The sequence below is a fragment of the Dromiciops gliroides genome, chromosome 4, assembly GCF_019393635.1.
Source record: "Dromiciops gliroides isolate mDroGli1 chromosome 4, mDroGli1.pri, whole genome shotgun sequence".
NCBI lineage: Eukaryota > Metazoa > Chordata > Mammalia > Microbiotheria > Microbiotheriidae > Dromiciops > Dromiciops gliroides.
Window position 1 is genome coordinate 179,811,106 of NC_057864.1, and position 21,294 is coordinate 179,832,399.

The 21,294-nt window shown below is 45.9% G+C and overlaps 2 protein-coding genes and 1 long non-coding RNA gene across 4 annotated transcripts; 1 reads left to right on the forward strand and 2 right to left on the reverse strand.

The window, feature by feature from the left end:
• Positions 1–227: 227 nt before the first annotated feature.
• Positions 228–8,746, reverse strand: AOC3 (amine oxidase copper containing 3). Of its 2 annotated transcripts, none has more exons than XM_044000236.1 (4): positions 7,142–8,746; positions 3,903–4,188; positions 3,344–3,473; positions 228–1,524 (listed from the first exon to the last, which is right to left on the reverse strand). In XM_044000236.1, exons 1-4 carry the CDS (start codon positions 8,736–8,738, stop codon positions 1,246–1,248), a joined length of 2,292 nt encoding a protein of 763 aa, XP_043856171.1. In that variant the 5' UTR covers positions 8,739–8,746; the 3' UTR covers positions 228–1,245. The 2 variants fall into 2 exon arrangements, with proteins under 2 accessions (XP_043856171.1, XP_043856172.1); XM_044000237.1 differs by lacking the exon at positions 7,142–8,746 and adding an exon at positions 4,327–4,452.
• Positions 8,747–9,646: 900 nt separating this feature from the next.
• AOC2 (amine oxidase copper containing 2) lies at positions 9,647–20,498 on the reverse strand. The gene is made up of 4 exons (XM_044000238.1): positions 17,126–20,498; positions 12,813–13,098; positions 12,450–12,579; positions 9,647–9,914 (listed from the first exon to the last, which is right to left on the reverse strand). Exons 1-4 carry the CDS (start codon positions 18,711–18,713, stop codon positions 9,648–9,650), a joined length of 2,271 nt encoding a protein of 756 aa, XP_043856173.1. The 5' UTR covers positions 18,714–20,498; the 3' UTR covers position 9,647.
• On the forward strand, positions 9,694–17,050 carry LOC122753116. Its single transcript, XR_006356243.1, has 3 exons — positions 9,694–9,942; positions 12,440–12,603; positions 16,824–17,050. It is a non-coding gene; the product is annotated as an uncharacterized LOC122753116 (long non-coding RNA).
• Positions 20,499–21,294: the final 796 nt, after the last annotated feature.

Sequence of the window (21,294 nt, forward strand, 5' to 3'; positions counted from 1 at the left end):
GATTTTTATAAACAAATTCTGCTTTGATTATTTAATTAAGAGGCTTCTTAATCTTTTGCTTATCAATTTGGGAGCAGAGCTGTGGGGGAAATTTTATAAATGGCCCATAGAAAATTAAAAGCAGTCAGATAGCCAGCCAAAGGTCTCCAGATTAGCCCTCCAGTCAGATTAGTTCCCCCAAATTAGCCCTAGTCAGTTAAAATATTTTCACATTTGATTGGCAACCATGGAAGGACTTACAGCCCAATTATAATTTTTCTCATATAATCATAATTTTTCATATAAGTCCAATTTTATAATGTTTTCAGATTAGATATAATTAATTTTTTTTTACAGTGGGAAAGATAAGAATTATTATCCTTTCACCAAAAACATCACGACCCCCTGTATCCTCAGGACCACAGGAAGGGGAGGACAGACATTAAGGTCATGGGAGATGGGGGGAGGGAAAGGATTTGGGAGTACAAGTGGTAAGGGCACCACTGCCATAGAATCTCACATTCTTAGCACCAGAAGAGAAATCTGCAAGCATTTGTAAGCACTTACTTATAAGTCAGGCACTATGATAGGTGCTGGGGATACAAAGACAGAAAAAAAAGGGAAATGATTCCTGTCCTCAAGGATCTTATATTCTATTGAGGTCCTTGAGAGCAGGGATGGTTTCACTCTTTGTCTAGCACAGTGCCTGGCACATAGTAGCTGCTTAATAAATACTAGTAGATTAACTGAAGGGAAATCCCAAGAAGTTGGAAAAATAGGGAGGAGGGTTGTGACTGGGGAAAGAGACAAAGTCAATTCAGCAGTGCTATAAATACAGGCTTAGATGGGATTGCCCTGGAGTCCACTGGAAACACCTGCATCTGGAAAGCTGCTGTTTAATACATATTCCTCCTTACAAGCTACTCCCCTAAGCTTCCCTTCCCCTCAGGCCCTGAATAGCCTTATTCCTCTGTGTCCCTTAACAAGGAAGGAAGCAGGATAGCCCTGTGATTGCAGCAAATCTGGAGAAGTCAAAGAAAGGAAAAGATTAAATGTTTTAGGTTATGGTTGGGCCATCCCTTCAGGGTCAGGCTCCTTTTTCCTCTCTGAAGGAATCCAACATGTTTTAGAATAAATGAGGCTGAGCTGAGTCTTCACTGATTCACATTGAAGTAGGGAAAAGGAGGTCTGGCAACTGTGGAGAGCAACGCTCCAGAGCTGGAGGCCTGGCATTAAGTGCTTCCCCATGTATCTGGATGCTGAGGTTCAGAGATAAGCTCTAAAACCACCATGGGTAAAATTGGGGAGGTGGGGAGCACAGACAGCTGTCTCTGGAAGGCAAGAAACAGGGTTGACTCCGCAGACTCTGGCATCCTGGTCATTCTGAAAGTAGACGGCATCAGGAGACAGGGCAGATGGGTCCCCATCAAAGAAGTTATAGGGCCGGAGGAAGAAGCCAACACCATTTCCCAAAGTCACTGTGTTAGGAATGTCCTCTGCATGAGGAATGTGCAGAAAACCAGTGGTCACCCAGGCGACGAGGTCCTGGAGGAGGAGAAGAAAAGAGGGAGGGCTCGGGGATGAAGAATCTGCTCCTTTACAAGAGGCCTTGTAAGGGAGGACCTAGTTTGACAAAATAACTTCTTCCAACCCTCAAAGAGGAATTTCAATACAGCCAAACAACCTTTCCCTCTGATCCAGAAGGAGGCCTGGTAACAAGTAGATTGTACATAGAGTGGGTGTGACAATTGCCCTCTCACCCTGCTTCTGCCCTAAAGAGAAGCAAGATGGTCAATGAAATGGGAATGGTGATGGGTACTGGTGGTATCCCATTCCCCCCAATCCCATAAGAAATTGACAGTGTTTCCCTGTGCTCCTCTCCCACAACTGTCGTTCAGTCGTGTACAACTCTTCACGACCCCATGTGGAGTTTCCTTGGCAAAGACATTAGAGTGGTTTGCCATTTCCTTCTCCAGTGGATTAAGGCAAACAGGTTAAGTGACTTGCCAAGGGTCACACAGCTAGTGAATGTCTAATGACCTAACTTGAACTCAGGACCTCCTGACTCCAGGCCCAGCACTTTATCCACTGAGCCACCTAGCTGCCTCCAAAACAGCATTTGCATTTGTTTAACTATGTATGTGATATGCATTGAGTGCAATGGTCTATACCTACTATGTACTATACGTTGGAGATAAAAAGACAAAAATGAAACAACCCCTGACTTTGAGCAAGGAGTTTACATTCTACAGGAGGAAATAGTATATACAGATATGTCAATGCACAATAAATAAAGTATACGTCAAGTAATTATGACAGAACTAGTGATGGAAAGGACATGGAAAAGCCTCTGGTAGATGGTGGTCCCTGAACTATTTACAGGAATTCTGAGAGGTGGGGGTAAGTGGGGAGTGCATTTCAGACATGGGGGCGGGCAGAGAATTAGAGGGGGTACAGTAACAATTAGCCTGTGTAAAGTTACAGGAACACATGCCCTCCCCCCTCCCACTGCACAGATCCAAAGATCCCTGCTTGGAGAGCCCAGAGCTGGATCTCCTAGCTGGCCTCTCATGTGCTTGTGTCACGAGAGTCCTGTCTATTGAGGGAAGAGAGGGGCAGCCAGAGAGGGTGCTGTGTGTGTGTGGGGGAGGGATGCATTGGGAGGAGAGAGTGTGCACTGGATCATGGCAGAGGCCAGTGGTAACTCCCAAAGCAGGGAACAGATTCTACTCAGTGGCACGGGACAGCTCTCCCTTCATCACACCAGGGTCAAGAGCAAGGCCAAGCTGTTGCCAAACATTGAAAAATGACAGGTGCTGGGTCTTTCCCAAGATCTTTGGGAAGACTTTGGCAAAGGGTTAATGAAGAGCTTCACTGAAGTATAAGAAGAGAAAGAGTCAGCTACATTCTGAGGCCGGTGGGATTCTCTGGTAGTGGTGAAAAACTCAAGAAAAAGGCCCCAGGATAAGAATCCCTGCAGGCTGTATATTCACTTAAAAAACCACATATTAACATTATCTATGTCCTATTATATTTTTAAAATTTATTTTGTTAAATATAAAAAATATATACATATATATGTATAATATATAAAAATAGTTGAGGCAGACTTGGGGGTGTTGTGGGTCACATGTGGACCAGGTAGGCATATTTGACACCTCTGCCATAGGGTACCCCCCAGTCCACCCAACTCCATATAGGATAGTGCAAAAGTCTGTGTTATTTTAAGCTATTATACTTATTATTATGATTAATATATTTGGGTTGCCATCCTGTATGAGAATTTGGAGAATGAAGCCTAGGGAAGGAGATTCAGCCACCCTTGCTCTCCCTCCCTCCCCTCCTGCCCCACAGAGTTGCCTACCTTGCCTGCTATGGTCTCATTGTTGATGAAATTGGTGAAGTTCACAGTAGGGGTCCAGGGATCATTCTGATTATAGATACTGGTGCTTGAAGGTTCTTCTTCCTTCCTCTGTGTCACTGCCAGCTGGTACCTAATCAGGGACTATGGTTAGAGCTCCCAGGAGGAAGATGCCGTGATCCCACCAGAAGAGAACAGGGAAAAGGAACAAGGATCTTCGGGTTGTCCCTTTTTCCTCCCCCTCTTCCATTATTGTGGTAAGATTATTCATCTTACCCTGGGATCTGCAGTGCTTTCCTAGCCTTTACTGGACTATTCCCCTGCCTATGGGCAGGATGGCTCCACCCCATCCCAGCCAGACAGGAGTCTTTCTCATGTACCCAGGGATATCCAGAGAACTTGAGGGCCTGAGCTCTTTGGCTGACCCCATTCTAGCATCTTCCCAAGATCCTCCATCCTCCATCTCCTATACTGCTTCTGTAGCCACTTTCTCTATAGGCTAGTAAACACCTAGTGCACTGGTGCCCTTTCCCCCTCCCCCAGGCTGGCCCCAATCCCTGACCTCCCCCAACTGAAGGCCTGTTCAATGGGGCTCTCCTGGGGCATTGGCTGCCCTGCAAAGCTGATGGTCTGGATCCGGTATCCACGACGGTGACCCCAGGCATTGGTGTGATTGCTGGCCAGGTAGAGGTATCGAGGAGTGGTGCCCCCAAAGGGGAAGGCCGCCTGGTCTTCGGTCTCCAGAGTCCTTTGGGTCAGTTGCATCAGCTGCATCTCATGCTCCCGGCTCCAGGGTACAGGCCTAGGCTCAAATGTCATGTCCTCTGCTACTACCCAGTTTTCCTGTCCTGAAAATTCAAAAAGGATGGTACTCATTCATTTATATAGTTATTTTCTGGACTCTCTTCCAACAACTCTAGGACCGGAGAAGAAAGGTGGGGCAGAATCAAAGAATAATTCAGGAATAAATTACAAACATCTCATACCTTTTTGGCAGCTAGATGATGTAGTTGATAGAGTGCCAGGCCTGAAGTCATGAAGATTCATTTTCATGAGTTCAAATTTGGCCTCAGACACTTACTAGTTGTGTGACCCTGGGCAAGTCACTTAACTCTGTTTGCCTCAGTTCCTCATCTCTAAAAATGAGCTAGAAAAGGAAATGGCAAATCACTCCACTAGTTTTACCAAGAGTTGGCTACAACTGAAATGACAACAAAAAAATCTTATAACTTCCTATTACCTCCCCTTATCCTTTGACTAAAATGGCAAAATTGCTCCAAAATTTGGAGGTGATGTTCTCCTCAGTAACTCTCAACCCCAATAATAATCCTGAATGCTCCAATGAATCCTACTCTTAACCTGGTAACTTCAAGAATTTCCCCATGCAAAGCAGAGACAAAACACACAGCTGAATCACAAATCCCTCTCTAAAAAGGTGTTTTTACAAGTAGAGACCAATGGTATGTTCAGTCAGCCATTCCATGAGCATTTATTAAGTGCCTACTATGTACCAGGTATTATGCTAAGCCACAGAAGCCACTTGACTACAAGGAAGCCAAGAAATGACAGACTCAAAAAAAAAAAAGGCCATCCATGGGTCCCATAAACAAGATTAGATCCGTTTGCTTTCTGCTTCTTCTCTCATAAACTGAAGAATAAAGTTATATTCCTTTTTTTTTTGGTGAGGCAACTGGGGTTAAGTGACTTGCCCAGGGTCACACAGCTATTTGCAGGGGTGGGGGGGAGGGTAAAGTTATATTCTCTACACACCTACATATCTTTGGGTTAAGGAGGGAGAAGAGTTTTCATCCCTTGCCAAGGTTAAGAAATTAGGAAAAATCAAGGTTCATCAGAAAGGTCATGGAGCGATTGATGGTGACTAACTACCAGAAGCTTCCTCAGTGACTGTGGGGAGTTCAGGTTAAGAAAACCTCATGGGCAAGTCATGGACTTCTCTTGGCTCTCAGTCTCTCATCTGTGAAATGAAGTGGCCTCTGAAATCTCTCCCAACTGTAGGCAGGCAGATGACCCTGTGATTCTATGGGGTGCAAATGTGCAAGTTGTCATTTTTCATGTTCTCCCCTCTTGGCTGTATGTATGGAGTGGGCCAAAAGTTTTAATAACTTTTTTTTTTAACTCTTATTGTTTCTTGATGTCTAATGGAGTAATTAGCTTCTACTCGCTTAGGTCAAATTTTGTTTTTTGGGGGGTGAGCCAATTGGGGTTAAGTGACTTGCCCAGGGTCACACAGCTAGTGTTAAGTGTCTGAGGCTGGATTTGAACTCGGGTCCTCCTGACTCCAGGGTGGGTGCTCTATCCACTGTGCCACCTAGCTGCCCCTTAATAACTTTTTGAAAAATTTTTAAAAATTTTTCACCATTTACAAGATTTGATTTTTCATACTAGTATCAATTAATTTCCTTATATATATATATATTATATGTGATGCTATGGTATTATAAATTAAAAATAAAAAAGGTGTTATTAAAAAAGGTGGGCCAGGAAAAAAAAGGGGGGCAGCTAGGTGGCACAATGGATAAAGCACCGGCCCTGGATTCAGGAGTACCTGAGTTCAAATCCGGCCTCAGACACTTGACACTCACTAACTGTGTGACCCTGGGCAAGTCACTTAACCCCCATTGCCCCACCGAAAAAAGGAAAAGGAAAAAAAAAAGGTGGGCCTTTGGCCCACCCTGTACTAAATTGGAAGAGAAAGAATAAAAAGGAAGAAGGTAGAGATTTCCTGGAAACAGAAATTGACTCCTCTTCTTTGCCTGCCCAATTTTCCTCCCCATACACCTTCCCCCCACTCCCAATCCCTTGGAGATTGGTGCTGGAATGTAGTACACAGAAAAATGCAAAGTAAATGCCCCTTGCTCTGCTCTGGCTGCAGAAATCAGGGCCAAAAGGAGCAAAAAGCATGAGCTTTTGGACCCAAGCTAGACTTGGGAAACACTCAATCCTCCAGGGAAGCCAGGAAAGAGAAATGAGATCACAGGTTACAGGCTGTTCCCTGAGCCCTAATAGTTCCCATGACTTTGTCATGTAAAAAGTCTTATGTAAAGAGTCCTTTCAGGTGCTCTGATGCTGAAGAGCAAGAAATCAAATAGAAAATCACCAGCTGATTCTGATCCACAGGATCACAGAGATAGAGGAGTAAAGATAATTAAAACAGCAGCTCAAATAATTTTTTAAATGCTTTAAAAAATCAGATCCAATATCAACAACAAAAAAACAACCTTTTGAGCATTCTACAAAATAACATTTCTGTGCTGACATTCAAGGTCCTTATAGTCTAGTTGTCACCTACTTTTCCTAATTTATCTCCTACAACTCCCTGACTTGTACCCTACACTTCTGGTCAAACTAGATTTTTGTACAGCTCCCAGCTCTTCCTGCACACCCTGTGTTCTCTAATTCTGGGCCTTGGCTCACACTTTTTCCTTCTGGAATGCTCCCTTTCCCATCTTCACCTGACTATATGTCCTTTAAAACTCAGCTAAAATTCTCTCCTCCATGAAACCTTCTGATTTCCCCAACCAGAAGGGATCTCTCCCTCCTGTGAAATCACAGGGCATTCTATACAATGTTTGTGACAGTACTTTGAATCTCCCCTATTGGACTATAAGCTTCTGGAGGGCCCCTTTGCATTTGACACCTTACTTTGTTCTGTTCTTTGTTTGATAAACATTTGATGAATGAATGGATGGTTTGTATCAAGCTAAGGTAAAAGATGAAAATTCAAACCTATCCCCTTCTCCCTTTGGCTCTCTTCCACAGGAGCCTAGAGGATCCCCTCACCTGCCACATCCAGATCAACTTTGAAGTTAACAGCATGGGTATGGATGATGCCTAGGGTGTGCTCCCCAACCTGGTTCCCATATCTTCGGCCAGCGCCAAACAAAAAGGATGATCTGATATAGCCGGTAGCATGAAATTTGACCTCTATGGCTCCATTGGGGTGAAAGGCCATGTCCCATACATAATCATGGTTCAACAGAGTGGACACAGACCTAACAATCAACACTGTTGCTGGGAGGCCCCCATAGTAAGAGGAGAAAAAATCAGAATGGTGCCGCCGCAGGGGGATGTCCTGGTTCTGTTCAAATATGCACAGAGCGTCACGTAGTGTCCTTGGAGTCCCAGAATGTGCGAGGAAGTCCCAGTCCACATAGGTGGCCAGGTATGGACAGTCCACTCCTCGAGTCAGTGGTGTGGTGAACAAGCCCAGGCCAATATTGACATCTAAATAGCGAATCATCATGGCTGCTGGGGAGTTGCCACCGTAGATGGTCAAGGCCTCCTGAAGGCTGACCTCATAGGCTACTCGCTCCCCTTGAAACCGGATGTCAAAAATCCTCATACCACTGAATAACTCCAGGCTAAAAGTAAAGGTCCAGAATGGGGAGGCCACTTGACTTCCTTGGACACTGTATCGGAGACCCTGGGGAGAGAATTGTAGTGGGGGAGGAGAACCTGGTGGAACCTGAGACCTGAGAGATGAAGACACTTTGGTGCCATTGGGTGCGATCTCTACAACCTCTACCCGGCCTCCCTCAAACTCTTGTTCTAGGTGGTCCAGGTTCTTATAGTACCGACCATGGTAGAAGGCTTGCTGAACTGTCCATTGAGCAGGGTCCAGGGCCCCATGGTCTATTAGCAGCTCCAGCCCAACAGGGTGGAGGTAAAAGCCAGAACCTGAGACGTTGTAATAGATCCCAAACCAGGTGGCCCGATCCCCAGAGCGCAGCCCTCTTGGGGCAGTGCTCAATGACAACAGGTTCCTCCCATTGTAGTAGCAACAACGATGGAGGAGACCAACAACTCGAGGCAGCTCACGCTCAGAGATCATCCTGTTAAGTTCTTCATACTCTTTTATGGTCAGTGGTCGCCTGTAATAGGGGAGGGGGCCCCCATGACGTTCTACAGTCACATCCCGAAGGTAGGAAGGGTTGGGTAGCGGCCCCACCACAAGCTCACTCACATTGGGTTGGGCCTGTTGGCCAAAGAAGACAATGGCTAGAGCTTCCCGGGGAGGTGGTGGACCCCCCCTGTCCAGATGGGCCAAGGCTACAGCCTTGGAGGGCAGCTGCAGCTCCACTGAGTAGACACAGTTATCAGATGGTTTGGCATAGCTTGCATCCACCAGTCCTGACCCCAACTTCTGGTTCAGGAAGCGCATCACTGAGGTCAGCTCCTCATGGGTGAGGTCTGAGAACAGCCGGCTCTGGACAGGGTGTGATCGGAACGGACTCTCCTTGGCTGTCAGTGAGGAGCATTGGGGAGGTTGGCTGGAACCACCCCCACCCCCACCCCTACCGGTAAGCAGGACACAAACCAGAGCAAAGATGGTGATGATGGAGAGAGTCAGGAGCACCAGGGCTGTCTTCAGGTTCATGGTCACGTGGATGATCAGAGAGGCAGGACCTAAATAGAAAGGGTGGGGGGGTATCTCCAGGCAAGGGCAGAGTTTCTTTCAAACTCTAATGCTTGGATTTAGGTGCCTAGCCACCGGGTGAAGCTGCCAGAATGCAGAGATAGACGGGAATGTGTAGGGCCAGAGCAGCAGGGGGGAGGATCAGGAGGGGTGGGAGGACCAAGGGCGGGCCAGGGTTGTGGGGGGTGGAGGGTGAGGCGGGACTGAAGCAAGGGGAGCTGGAGCCTCAGCTGTACCATATAAGGACCTGTCCTTCAGATCAGGTCCTACTTCCAGAGCCAGAGTTGGGGGGGGGGGTGTCATGGTATGGGCAGGGGAGTTCTTCAAAATAAGACAAGGAGAAGGAAAATGAGGGGAACAAAGAAGAGAGGGTCACTGCCCTACGTCCTACCCCCACCTCCATCTCCAGCCTCCCTCCAACTCTTCCACCCTATTCTCCCTCCCTCTCACATCCAGATGTGTTCTTTTCCTTTAGCTGCAAAATATTGTTCCGCCTCCAAGGCAAACTTACTCCTCATGCACCTCCACCCTACCAGCTCCCTCTTTCTTAAACCACAATTCTGACTTTTCCCCCTTCTCACAGCCCTCCTCCTCCTTCTGCCCATCCCCCTCCTCCCCATGACAATTCTGGAGACAAGGCAGAGAAAGGCGAGGTTTTTAAAAGAATCAAAGTGAAGAGGAAATGAGAAGGAATAAAGAATTTTGACAGCACTGGGAATGGGTGGGAATGAATTCAGAAGGGATGTTTGGAATGATTCCTAGCTGACTTTAAGAATGTGCAAGGTAAGTAGGCCGGTAAGGACAAAGGAAGGGGTGAGAAGAAAGACTTGGGCCAAAAGACACAGTCCAGATTCTGGACTCTGGGCACAATTAGAAACCGTAGTAGGAAAACAGAGGCAGGTCAGGCACACAGGCAGCCAAGTCCGGGAGGCAGGCAATGGGGTTGACATCGCACACTCCAGCATCCTGATCGTCCCGAAAGTAAATAGCATCAGGGGAAAAGGCAGAGGGGTCCTCGTCAAAGAAGTTGTAGGGCCTGAGGAAGAAACCAACGCCATTTCCTGAAGTCACTGTGTTGGGGACGTCCTCTGCGTGGGGGATATGCAGAAAGCTCGCTGTGACCCAGGCAACCAGGTCCTGGAAAAAAGAGGAGAGGAGCTCCATGGTAGGGAGAGGGGTTGGGGGGAGGGGGGTGAGAAGGGTGAACTTTGCCCAACCCCAGCTGCTGGCAGGGAGGAGTCCTCCTCCCAGGATTGTCGCTATTGCTCTCCAGCACCCAGCTCAACAATACAACTCCATTTATCAGCCAGCCGGATAACCACACTTCCCGTGGTCTCCCTTAGGATCCATTGTCCCAGCTGCTCCCGTGGAAAAGCAGCTGTGGGAGGATTTGTGCTCCAGGTCTGAGCTATCACCCAATGAGAATAGGAGGGGCCTCCACTTCCTTACTATCCCTGGCCATGTTGCATCTGTCCCCTGAACCACTCTCACGGAGACCCTTTTTTTCATTTTTCCATCTTAAACTCAGCATCTTTTTTTTTTTTAAACATTATTGACATTATTGTCCTGCTTATTCTTTCATTTCTTGGCCTCACTTTCTCTCTGATTCTCCTTCCACTCTAACAGCTCCATCTGTCTTTTTTGCTGGTACCTCAGCATCAAGGTAGATGTTCCACATCTGCCCTTGGCCTTCTCCCCTTCTCCCTCCACACTATTCCCTTAACCCCTGTGCCTTCAAACACCGTCCCTCTATCAGCTGAGATAATATTTGGAAAGCACTTAGCACAGTGCCTGGCACATAGTAGGTCCTTAATAATACTTATCCCCTTCTCCCTTCCCTCTATTCAGGGAATTCACATTTCTATGCCCTGACAACCTCCACATCTGTGTCTACAAATGTCTGCAAGTTGTCTCCAGCTGGACAAACCCCCCAAGCTCAGCATGTCCAAAATAGAATTTTACTCTTAACACTGCCCCTTCCTTGATATTTCTGTCACTGCCTCATCCAGTTTCCCATATTCCAATCGGTTTACCAAATTCTGTTGTTTCTAGTTTTGAAACCTTTCACACATTTGTCACCTCTTCAGTCCCACTTTCAGCATTTTAATACCAACCTCCATTACCATCTACCCGGAATATTGAGATAGCTTCCCCAAAATTTTTCAGCCTTCACTCTCTCCTCTCAAGTCTATCTTTCTCATTGCTGTCAACATTAAACTCTATGCATTAATTCAGTCATCATTCTTCTCTTCAAATATCTGTGAGAGGAGCAGCTAGGTGGCGCAGTGGATAGAGCACCAGCCCCAGAGTCAGGAGGACCTGAGTTCAAATCCAGCCTCAGACACTTGACACTAGCTGTGTGACTCTGGGCAAGTCACTTAACCCCAATTGCCTCACCAAAAAAAAAAAAAAAAAAAGTCTGTGAGGCTGCTGCTTATTAGCCAAACAAGTTAAATTCCTTTCCCCGCCCTAGGGCCCACCCCCACCATTCATGGCCCTCCACAATCTGTGGCCACACCACCTTCCCAGCCTAATCACATACTATTCTTCTCTGAAGACTGCACTCCAGTCAAATTTGACGTATCTCCTGAATATGTCCTGCACTTTCCTGCCTGCACACCTCTTTGTTCCTGGTGTTCCCTGTTTGGCACTTTTTTCTGCTTCCAATCTTCACCTTGTCAAATAGTCTTTAAAACCCAGTTCAAATGCCACCTCTTCCATAAAGCCTTCCCAGATTCCCCTAGCCAGTACCCACTATTTCCCTGATGATTTCACTTTTTGTTGTACTTATGTATTATTCTGTAGTTATCTGAATGAGTAGAAACAGAAGTGGATTTTGATTCAGGAGATGTGGGTTTGAATCCTAGCTCTGCCACTATACCTTGAACAAGTCACAACTTCTCTTGGCCTAAGTTTTGTTGTTTGTAAAATGAAGGGGGTGGATTAGGTGACCTGTAAGACCCCTTCTGGTTCTGGATGCTATGGTCCTCTTGAGTCCTGTGCCCTTTCTAAGGCACAGTGTCTGAGGCTGGATTTGAACTCAGGTCCTCCTGACTCTGGGACTGGTGCTCTATCCACTGCGCCACCTAGCTGCTCCTCTCACAGATATTTGAAGAGAAGAATGATGACTGAATTAATGCATAGAGTTTAATGTTGACAGCAATGAGAAAGATAGACTTGAGAGGAGAGAGTGAAGGCTGAAAAATTTTGGGAAGCTATTTCAATATTCCGGGTGGATGGTAATGGAGGTTGGTATTAAAATGCTGAAAGTGGGACTGAAGAGGTGACAAATGTGTGAAAGGTTTCAAAACCAGAAACAACAGAATTTGGTAAACCGATTGGAATATGGGAAACTGGATGAGGCAGTGACAGAAATATCAAGGAATGGGCAGTGTTAAGAGTAAAATTCTATGTGCCCTTTCTAAGATGTGTGAGGGAAGCAACTGTTTCTTACCTAAACTTTACCTCCCCCATCACCTATAGCACACTGCTTTGCACATGTTTGTTGTTGTTTCTTGCCCATGGTGTTGATCATTGGAGAAGTCCCCATTCTTCCAAATGTCTCAGGTGTCCAAAGTCAAGGTTTAAGGACTGGCAACCTAGAGTCAAAAAGACTGACCAACTTGGGAGACTAGGTATCTCCTTTCCCACCCCATCTCTAGGGCAACTGACCTCCCCTGAGAGCAGCTCACTGTCAATGAAGTTGGCAAAGACCACAGTTGGTGTCCAAGGATCATTCTGGTTGTAGATGCTGCTGCTCTGTGGTTCTTCCTCTTTCCGGCGAGTCACTGCCAGCTGGTACCTAACCATGAGGTGGGGGCTCCAGGTAAGCCTGAGGGTCTTAGCTGGGGAGTGGGGTGGATGTTGGGAGGGGGGAATCCTTATATATCCAGTTTTCCCTCCAGATGCTAGGAGATATCGTTGCCCACCTCCCTTCCCTTTGGTCTGGAGGAAGGGATGGGGAGCTAAACCCAGGTTAGAGGACTACCTTTTCTTCCTGATTCTTCCCACCCAGATCCCTCCCTCCCACCTCACCTTCCCCAGCTGAATGCCTTCTCCATGGTGGTCTCCTGGGGTAGATGTACTCCAGCAGGACTATGGATCTGGACACGATATCCACGGCGGTGACCCCAGCTATTGGTGTGGTTGCTGGCAAAGTAGAGGTACCTGGGGAGGTCATCTCCCAGGAGGAAGGCTGCCTTATTCTCTCTGTCCAGTATCTGCCTTGTCAGCTGTGGACGCTGCAGCTGGTGTTCAGGACTCCAAGGCACAGCTATGGGTTCAAACACCACATCCTCTGCCACCACCCAATTTTCTAGCCCTGCAGGGGTGAGGCAGGGTAGGGGTTGGATTACACATCATTTGAGATCAATTCAGACAAACTGCACACGTACGCACACATACACACAATGGGAATAAGTGATGAAAAAATGACTGACACATCTGTGATTAACTTCTTATCAAGTTTCCCACAAGGCTGCTTCATACCTTTTCCTCTATAAAACTCACAACTCCACCCCCTTACTCAGAAAATGACCATGCCTCCTCCTCTATTAAGATCAGGAGTCCTCTCATATCTATCTCTTCCACCCTCCAAAACCCATCACATTATCATCATTCATCCTCTCCCTCCTTCCCTCTGGCCTCAAAGTAAGATCTCCTTTACAACTCTCCTTTTGCCAAAGTTAATCCCTTCACTTCTGCTCCAATCTCATTTTCTCCAGTCACGGGACTTGCTCCATCATATTCTCTCTCCTTCATCTTTGGTTCCTTCCCATCTGCTTATAGACATGCTTAGGTTTCCCCTACACTGACCAAAACTTCCCGTTTCTTACTTGTTTGGGGTTTTTTTGATGAGGCAATTGGGGTTAAGTGACTTGCCCAGGGTCACACAGCTAGTAAGTATAAAGTATCTGAGGCTGGATTTGAACTCAGTTCCTCCTGAATCTAGGACTGGTGCTCTATCCACTACGCCGCCTAGCTGCCCCTGAAGCTATTGTCCTATTAGCTTTCCTTCTCCTTCCTTCAATATGTCCAAAACTAGGTTTATAATCTTTCTCCCCTTAACCTGTTCCTTCCTTCTGACCATTATGTGTAGCACCCACTGTTCATCTAGTCTCCTACATTCATAATAACCTTGGGACTATCTTTGAGCATCACCTCTCCCTTGCTTCTCATATCCAATCAGTCACCTAATCTTGTTGATTGCTATACCCTTCTCATTTGTGCTCCCCCCCTCTATTTCATGACCACCACCTAGTACTGGCCCTGAAGACCACTTACCTGGACAACTGCAACAACTTCTTTATAGGTCTCCAATCTCCATTCTCCCTTGACTCTATAGTCAGTCCTCAATCTGTATACCACTGCCAGAATTCTTAACAACTGTAGTTATGTCACTCTTTTGCTTAAAAATCATCAGTGGCTCTCTTGCCTTCTCAAGTTCACTTTTCTGCTTGATATTCGAGGCTTTTCACTCTCTAACCACTGTACCTTTACAGTCTTCTCTGTTACTCCCCTTCCTGAACTCTTATCCTAGAGCAAACTGGACTATTCTATGTCCTTTAAACACATGCACAGTGCTTGTCTTCTTGTAACTCTGCCTTTAAATGCAACATTTGCTGTGCATTCTGTAGAATGCCCTTGTTCCCTGCCTTTTCCTGCTGGATCCCTAGTCATCCCTTAAAGTTCAATTCAAAGAATTTAGGAAATCTTCCTAGAGGATTACTACCTGTGTGACTTTGGCAAGCGACTTCTCCTCCCTGAAGCTGTTTTCTCATTTGTAAAATGAAGGGGTCATTACCTAAATATCTTTTAAGGTATTTAAGAGTAAGATGTTTTGACTTGGAATATTTGTCTTAAAATATTTAAGAGTAAGATATTTGTCTTGACCAGGGATAGGAGGGATATTTTTGTCAAACAAGTGAACGTTATTGGAGATAAAATTAACAAGTTTGATTATACAAAAACAACATGATTTTGCAATGCAAAAAGCACCTTTAAAATTAAAAGATTGGAGGGAAGCATTTAGAGCAAATATCAGATAAATCTGACATATAAAATCTATAAAGATCTTATATATATATGTGTGTGATTGTCACATATATACTTTTATATATACAGACATATGTATATGACCAATGGAAGAATTAGAAAAATGAACAATTCAAAAGAATTTCAAACTGCTAACAACTAAATAAAAGTATTGGTAACCAGAAAAATGCAAATTAAGACAGCCTTAAGATACCACTTCATACCCAAATAGAATGATAGCAAAAATAATCAAAATCAAAATTGGTGCAACTGCAAAGAAATGGGAACTCTTATTGTTGATGGAGCTGTAGACTGATGCAATTTTGGAAAGCAGTATGTCAGCATAAGACTGAAAATTATAATTTTTGTTCTAGTCATTCTTATAGACCCTTGCCCTAAAATATTATAAAGGCATGTTTACGTTTAAAATATTCACAATTGCTTTATTTGTAACTTTTTAAAAAGGAAATCATCTGTATGTCCAAGAATCAAAGAATGGCTAAATATATTCTGGTGTATTAACGCAATACAAGCAGATTGAGAGCTGGCTTTGGAGTCAGGAATACCTGGGTTCAAATCCTGCCTTTAACACACACTGGCTGTGGCAAGTCACTGAATCTCTTAGTGTTCTAGGCAGAGGTGCTAACCTGCATTGGCAGAGGAATTTTCTCTAGATCAATGAAATCACAAGGTCCAGTCCCTCTCTCTACGGTGCTATTTGTAAATATGTATATTAATATGAAGGCAGCTAGGTAACTCAGTGGAAAGACCACTGGGCCTGGAGTGAGGAAGTTCTGAGCTCAAATCCTGCTTCAGACACTTGCTAGCTGTGTGACCCTGGGCAAGTCACATAACCTGTTTGCCTTAATCCACTGGAGAAGGAAGTGGCAAACTACTCCAGTATCTTTGCTAAGAAAACCCCATAGATAGTATGGCCCATGGAGTCACGAAGTAGGACACAACTGAACATCAATAATATATACATATATGTAACATACATACATATACACATACATATAGAGTATACAAGATCATCTATGGTAAAAGATGCATATCAAGAAAACAAAATCAGAGCTGTATATATATATATATATATATATATATATATATATAGAGAGAGAGAGAGAGAGAGAGAGAGAGAGAGAGAGAGACTACAATGAAAGGGAGGCAGGGAGGGGAGGGAGAAAGGGAAAAAACAAAAGGTAGAAAGGAACTTAAGCCAGAGTTGAGAAAGTATAAAAGGCAAACACATTTCATTTGGTGTTTAATTTGCTTTTGTTTATGGTTGTTAAAAAATAAGAATGAAAAATAGGAAAACAGAAAAGGGGGGTAGAATAGATGATCTCCAATGTCCCCATCAGCTCCAAATCCTGTGATATCACTGTGGCAGATTTCCCTGCCAGCCTCCATCCTGTCCATTGAATGATGGTGAGCAAACTCCATTACATGTACAAAATATACCTCCGGTGTGAGCTTGTAAGGTTGGGGTAAGATACTATCCACAGCAGGGAAAATTGGATGCCTTTCCTCTTAAACGTCTGTTAAAGGGGTCTCTTAAAGGGACATCCCTGGATCACAAAATCTTGTGCTGCAAGGGAGCTTCCTCCACTTATCAGTTCCCAACCTCTCCCCACTCCCATTCAGCCCTGCCTTTATAGTTAGGCTCAGGTGGATATCTCTTGAGATAATACATATAAAGCACTTTGCAAAATCTTAAGGTGCTACAACACAATAAATCCATGCGCTTAGTGTTGAATTTAGGAAGGAAAAGTTAGGTTCAATTCATGGCGATGTGGAAAAGTCACTCACTTTCCTTGAGGTTACCTCATTTGGGTAATGGAGAATAGTATTTGTTGTTCCTACCTCACAGGGGTGTTGTAAGGCTCAAGTGACGTAATATCATTAAGGGGTCTACAACACGTTATTAAGTGACATAGGCCTCTTTCATAGCTTCCCTTTGGCCATTGCTGGTAATCACCCAACTCACCAGAACCACCTTGATCCCCCCTGTAGGTTTATGCAGCTGCCCACAACCTCCCACCTTGCATTACCATTGGACTCCAGAGCAGAGCATGCTGCAAGCGGCAAAGATCAAAGTGTAAGCAGAAAAAGAAAACCTAAACCAATTTAATTCTGACTAGCTTGAAAATGTGAGGCAAGATGTTTGACGATCTAATGTTTCATGAACTATCTGTGCCCAATCCTTCATGAAGTGGACAATATAATCACTTCTCTCGCTCTCACCAGAAGCATTACACTATTTGTGTGGTGTTCCAATGATATCTATAGATTCTTTGTCCCCAGACCCAAGTTACCTGCCACATCCAGGTCCAGCTTGAAGTGAAAAGCATGAGTATGCACCGTCCCCAGAACTTGATACCCTACACGGTTCCCAAAGGAAAGGGCCTCCTCTCCCCCACCTAGAAAGGCTGTATTGATATAGCCTGTAGCATGGACTCGTCCCTCAAGAGCTCCATGAGGATGTAAAACAAAGTCCCAGATGTAGTCATAGTTGCCCACAGTTGACACTGACCGGATAACAAGAGCTGAACCAGCCACAGCACCAAAGTAACGCCCCTGTGCCTGATTATGGTGTCTTCGAAGGGGCATCCCCTTTGCTTCCTCAAATACACACAGGGCCCCAGGGAGCAACCGGGCTGTCCCCTGACCCACCAGCACATAGGCATCCACCATGGTGGCTAAATAGGGACAATCTACTCCCCGCACAAGCCCCTGACTGTGACGGCCAATACCGTAAGTGCTATCCAAGTAGTGGGTCATCATTGTCTTAGGTGAGTGAGCACCATAGATGGAGAGACATTCCTGGACACTTATTTCATAAGCCACCCGCTCCCCCTGGAACCATATATCAAAAATCCTCATGCCACTGAATACCCCAAGGCCAAAGGTAAACGTCCACAATGGAGAGGACACTTGATTCCCCTGGACACTATAACGGGGACCCTGGGGTGAGAACTGTAGAGGGGGAGGAGGACCTGGAGGTACCTTGGGCTTCAAAGATGATGCCCCATCCAGTAAGGGTGGAACAACCCTAACCACATCCACATGGCCAGCCTTGAACTTTTGCTCCAACTGGCCCAGGTCCTCATAGTAGTAGCCTTGATAGTAGACCTTCTGGATGGACCACTGAGCTGGGTCTAAGTCCCCATGATCCAGCAGCAGTTCCAGCCCCACAGGATGCAGATAAAAGCCAGCACCCGAAACATTCTGGTAGAGGGCAAGCCAGGTCATACGCTCCCCTGATCCAAAGCCATGAGAAGGAGAGGGCAAAGGTGCCAAAGAAGAACCATCATAATTGAAGACAGAAGTCAGAAAAACAGGTGCCTTGGGCAGTTCTACTTCCTTCAAATGCCTCCACATCTGAGCAAACTCATTCTTCAGCATAGGGCGCCGATAAAAAGGGAGGGGACCCCCATAGCGTTCTACTGTCACATCCCGAAAATAGGAAAGGCCCGGCAGTGGCCCCACCACAAACTCACTCACGTTGGGCTGGGCCTGATGGCCAAAGAAGACCACAACTAGAGCTTCACGGGGAGGTGCTGGTTTCCCCCCATCCAGGTGAGCCAATGCCGCAGCTTTGGGAGGCAGCTGTAACTCCACTGAGTAGACACAGTTGTCTGACGGGCTGGCATGGCTTGCATCTACCAACCCTGTCCCCAGCTGCTGGGTGAGGAAGCGCATCACTGAGGCCAACTCCTCCTGGGTCAGATCTGAGAACAGCTGGCTCCTGTTAGAATGCTGCCAAGGGTGACTGACAGGGGTCCTTGAGGAGCAGTGGGGAGGTTGGCTGGAGGCACCCCTACCAGTCAACAGAACACAAACCAGAGCAAAAATGGTAACAATGGAGAGAGCCAGGAGGACCAGGACCACCCTCATATTCATAGTGAATATAGAAGTGTAGTATTAGGGGCTCCAGGGAGTTCCAGTTGCTTCTCCCAGATCCAGGCATCAACTCTGGGGAAAAAGCTACTCTTCTGGGTTAGGACTGAAGCTCTCCACCCTCTGGTCTAGATATGTAATTTCCCCTATAATTGGCTTCTTTGGTCCTGCCCTCTCCATTTTCCTCTTCTGTGGTCTGGCTTCCCCAATTGCCCCACCCCTACCCCTACCCCCACTCCCAGCCCCAGCACACTGGTGAGTCAGGTTCCAGCATCAGCAAACACCCTAGGTACTTTTCATTACTGCCAATGTCATTGGTTAAAAACTTTAATTGGGGGGGGGGGGTCCTTTAGTTGAAGGAGAGCATAGAACAAGAGTAAAGAAATTTTTAAAATCTTGAAGTACAACCAAACAGGTGCTGGAAGGATTCCTGCTTTAAAAGTCTCCTTATGAGGCATCCTTGTGCAGAGGTAAAGAGCATGGGTTGGGAGTCAGAGAACTCAAAAGGACAGACCTGCACTCAGGATCTAGCTCTAATCATTAATATTCTCCGAGACTCAGGCTAAGTCACTTTACCTTTGGGGGGGGAAGTCTTAGTTCCCTCATCTATATAATGTAGTTGAAATAGTTCCTAAAGTCCTTTCTTAATTCTGATAGTATGTGTGTGTGTATGTATACATGCCCCTCTCCTCATCTCTTCACAGAGCCTTGGGTGAGGATTCTATTTTAGTATAGTCCAAGGGGAGCGTAGAGGTAGCCAGCATTTGTCCCAGCCTTCTCTCCTACCTGTTTTCCTTAGTAAATAAGCTAGGTCCTATATGCCCTTAAAAGAAAGGGAGTTCCCGAGTTCCAGGACTAGGTAACCATCCATGGTGAAGGCAGGTACTTTTCCCCACATGGGCCTCTGCCTCACATCTCTAGAAAGCCCTCCCTATTGTCTAATATCCATTTCCCACACTATGTATCTTTATCTTTTTTTTTTTAACGGATTCTGAGAGGTGGAAGACAACAAATCCTAAGTGGCAGCAAGGTTAGGCTGGTATCAGAGTTATGATTGGGAAATGAAAGGTATATTTGCGAGATGCAAATCAAGGAGTCACAGCCAAACACACTAAAAACAAACATAAAACCCCCACTGCTCCTAGAAGGGAGCCCGGTATACAAAGCCCTTAAAGACTTGAGAACCAGATGGAACCCTGTCCCTGACTTAGATGTCTTCTTAGTGGTCCAGTTCCCTTCCCCAGTACCAGAGAAGGTACAGATCTACAATGGTAAATGAAGTTCCTGGCTGGGAGCTCCCACACCAATGAAGCCACAGGCACAGCATGTCACTAGGTAGGGTTTCTTCCTGACCCTGCCCTCGAACAAGAGAAAAAGGGACAGGGGCAAAGGGCATGGTGGGCATCGAGCCGAGCACCAATCAAGCGAGTTAGGATGCTGCTGTTTGAGTCTTGGTTTGGCACTAACTAGCTAATATGACCTCAGACAAGTCATTCTACTTCTTGGGGTGTCAATTACCTCCCCTATAAAACAGGAGTCCAGTGGGTTCAGATGACCTTTCAGCTCAAGGACTGTAGGTCTTTCAAGTTCAATGATGAGGCAGCTCTGCACCAACGACATATGAGAGCACAGTGGCCCCTACTGGCAGCTCTTGAGAGTCACTGGGGAAGGGAGCACAGATGGGGGGGGGGGGAGAGCCTGAGGCCCTCAGGTTTGGGAGGAGCCATTTTTAACACAAGCCAAGCTGGACCGTGGGGCCATCAGAGAAAGGGTCCTCCTTCCCCCCCCAATACTGGAAGACAGTCTCAAATCAATCTTGATATCACTGAAAGGTAGTAGAGGTTTGTTCACCTCATTTTCAGTCAGCCTGTAAAGGGGGAAGAGGGGGCATATGGAAACTGGCCTCAGTTGTCTGAGGATCACACTAGGGTCTGTGAGTTTAAAAAAAGGTCAAAGTACCTGTATTTTTAATAATTTCTTGACATGGTAAAAGAAGTTTACATTACGATCCAGGGAAGCTGGGGTACGATAAGGATTGGGGAAGCTGGGTTGGGAACATCAGAACAATCCAACAAACAAAAAAGCAAACAACACCAAGAAACACGTGGCGGAGAGGGAGAAGGTAGGATGGGGGAGGGGGATAGGTTTAGGGGAGGCCCAACTAAAACACAGTTGGTTTGTTACTGAATATTATTCATGGGAAGACAATGTCCTGACTCCTTCGCTATAACATAATGGGGCAGACAGTGATGCATCCCAGGTGGAAACCAGCAGGAGGGAGAAAAACAGAAGGGAAGATGGAAACACACACAGGGAAGGGTTGATTGGCTGAAAAAATCAGATCTCTCTGAGAAGTAACAGAGCTGGGGGAGCATGGGGGAGGTCCAAGAACCTGTAATAACGAATGGAATATATCCAGAGAGTTCTCAAGAAAAAGACAGCAATTTTGTAGATTTTTACAAACATACACACACACACGCACGCACGCACACCCACACGCACCACACTCCTATCCTCCTTGGGGAAAATATAAATAAGAAAAATATTCCAAAAGGAAGAAGCCCCAAAGTAGCATCTGAATCTA

Coding starts and splice junctions, on each gene's coding strand:
- AOC3 (XM_044000236.1), bottom strand. CDS start 8,738: ATGAACCTGAAGACAGCCCTGGTGCTCCTGACTCTCTCCATCATCACC. Junction 3,474..3,902: donor CAGGCCTTCAGTTGGGGGAG/GTCAGGGATTGG, acceptor GTCCCTGATTAG/GTACCAGCTGGCAGTGACAC. Junction 1,525..3,343: donor ATGAGACCATAGCAGGCAAG/GTAGGCAACTCT, acceptor CTCCTCCTCCAG/GACCTCGTCGCCTGGGTGAC.
- AOC2 (XM_044000238.1), bottom strand. CDS start 18,713: ATGAATATGAGGGTGGTCCTGGTCCTCCTGGCTCTCTCCATTGTTACC. Junction 13,099..17,125: donor GCTGGACCTGGATGTGGCAG/GTAACTTGGGTC, acceptor TCACCCCTGCAG/GGCTAGAAAATTGGGTGGTG. Junction 9,915..12,449: donor GTGAGCTGCTCTCAGGGGAG/GTCAGTTGCCCT, acceptor TCTTTTTTCCAG/GACCTGGTTGCCTGGGTCAC.